Source organism: Tupaia chinensis, unplaced genomic scaffold, assembly GCF_000334495.1.
Source record: "Tupaia chinensis unplaced genomic scaffold, TupChi_1.0 Scaffold143910_1, whole genome shotgun sequence".
Classification (NCBI taxonomy): domain Eukaryota; kingdom Metazoa; phylum Chordata; class Mammalia; order Scandentia; family Tupaiidae; genus Tupaia; species Tupaia belangeri.
Window position 1 is genome coordinate 82,191 of NW_006203761.1, and position 1,677 is coordinate 83,867.

General features: G+C 49.6%; 1 protein-coding gene across 1 annotated transcript in view; it reads left to right on the forward strand.

The window, feature by feature from the left end:
• The window catches only part of RAG1 (recombination activating 1), a 3,555-nt gene extending 2,601 nt beyond the window's left edge, over window positions 1–954 (forward strand). Inside the window, exon 2 of the mRNA XM_027767074.1 lies at window positions 57–954. Coding sequence (XP_027622875.1) covers window positions 57–905 — 849 coding nt within the window. The 3' untranslated portion in view covers window positions 906–954. The remainder of the gene's footprint in view (window positions 1–56) is intronic.
• Window positions 955–1,677: the final 723 nt, after the last annotated feature.

The following is a 1,677-nucleotide window of genomic DNA, read 5'->3' on the forward strand; positions in this document are numbered from 1 at the left end:
CCCTGGCCTGCCCCCCCACCCCCCGCAGCCACGCCGAGAACCTGCAGCGCTACGAGGTGTGGCGGGCCAACCCGTACCACGAGTCTGCGGAGGAGCTGCGGGACCGCGTCAAGGGGGTCTCCGCCAAGCCCTTCATGGAGACCGTGCCTTCCATCGACGCGCTGCACTGCGACATTGGCAACGCGGCCGAGTTCTACAAGCTCTTCCAGCTGGAGATCGGGGAGGTGTACAAGCACCCCGACGCCCCCAAGGAGGAGAGGAGGCGCTGGCAGGCCACGCTGGACAAGCACCTCCGCAAGAAGATGAACCTGAAGCCCATCATGCGGATGAACGGCAACTTCGCCCGGAGGCTCATGACCGCAGAGACGGTGGACGCCGTGTGCGAGCTCATTCCCTCCCAGGAGAGGCACGAGGCCCTCCGGGAGCTGATGGACCTCTACCTGAAGATGAAGCCTGTGTGGCGCTCCTCCTGCCCCGCCAAGGAGTGCCCGGAAGCCCTCTGCCAGTACAGCTTCAATTCTCAGCGCTTCGCCGAGCTCCTGTCTACCAAGTTCAAGTACAGGTACGAGGGCAAAATCACCAATTACTTTCACAAAACCCTGGCACATGTTCCTGAGATTATCGAGAGAGATGGCTCCATAGGGGCGTGGGCCAGTGAGGGGAACGAGTCGGGCAACAAACTGTTCAGGCGCTTCCGGAAGATGAATGCCAGGCAGTCCAAGTGCTACGAGATGGAAGATGTCCTCAAACACCACTGGCTGTATACCTCCAAATACCTGCAGAAGTTTATGAATGCTCATAAAGCATTAAAAGACTCTGGGTTTACTGTTACCTCTCAGGCAGGCTTAGGGGATCCATTAAGTATAGAGGACTCCCTGGAGAGCCAAGAATCCATGGAATTTTAAGTAGAGCAACTGCTAAGAGTTGGCTTTTGCAAATGAATTACCCTCCTGGTTGCATTGAGGCCTGCTCCTAGCACCCCTCACTCCCCTGCGTGGGGCTTTACCACCCGAGGTGGTAGGTTAGCGGAGAGGCTACAGATGTTGTAACCGTGTCAGGAATGGAAAACCGGTGAGCTGATTGCTTGAGCCGTGTAGTGAGTTCAGAAAAGCTGCAGGAAAAATCAGTTTCCTAAAAGCTCAGTAACTCAGAACAGGAGTAACTGTAAGGGACTAGAGAGGAACAAAGATACTTGTGTGCCAGATTGAGTGGCCTGAAAATCCAAGCATGGCTGTCAAAGAACAGCCAGTGAGGCAGGAAAGGAAAAGGAATTTGTCTTGTCATTTTTTTTTTTTTCCATTTGGTTTATTATATTTTATATTGAGATATCATGAGTGTTTTCTGTCTCATTTTTGTATACTTTTTTATTTTATGAAGCTCACATATCTTGGCTCATGCTCCAAGATTCAGAAGAATCTCTAAGATTTTATTCTAATAGTATCTTACATTTGCATGGCACAGTGACCTTTGCAAAGTGTGATCAATACATTTTTGTATCTGGTACATGTGGGCAGGAATATTAAGAAAATTTTCAGAAAAGCAGTCCTTTTCTAGATTTAAATGTTATAACTATGGTAACCTTCAGAGTTCAGGAAGGTATTGGATTTTTCAGTCATGAAGTAGGAAGAATATATTTGTTAGCCACAGCTAGTTAGTAAGTCTTCTCATAGAACCTAT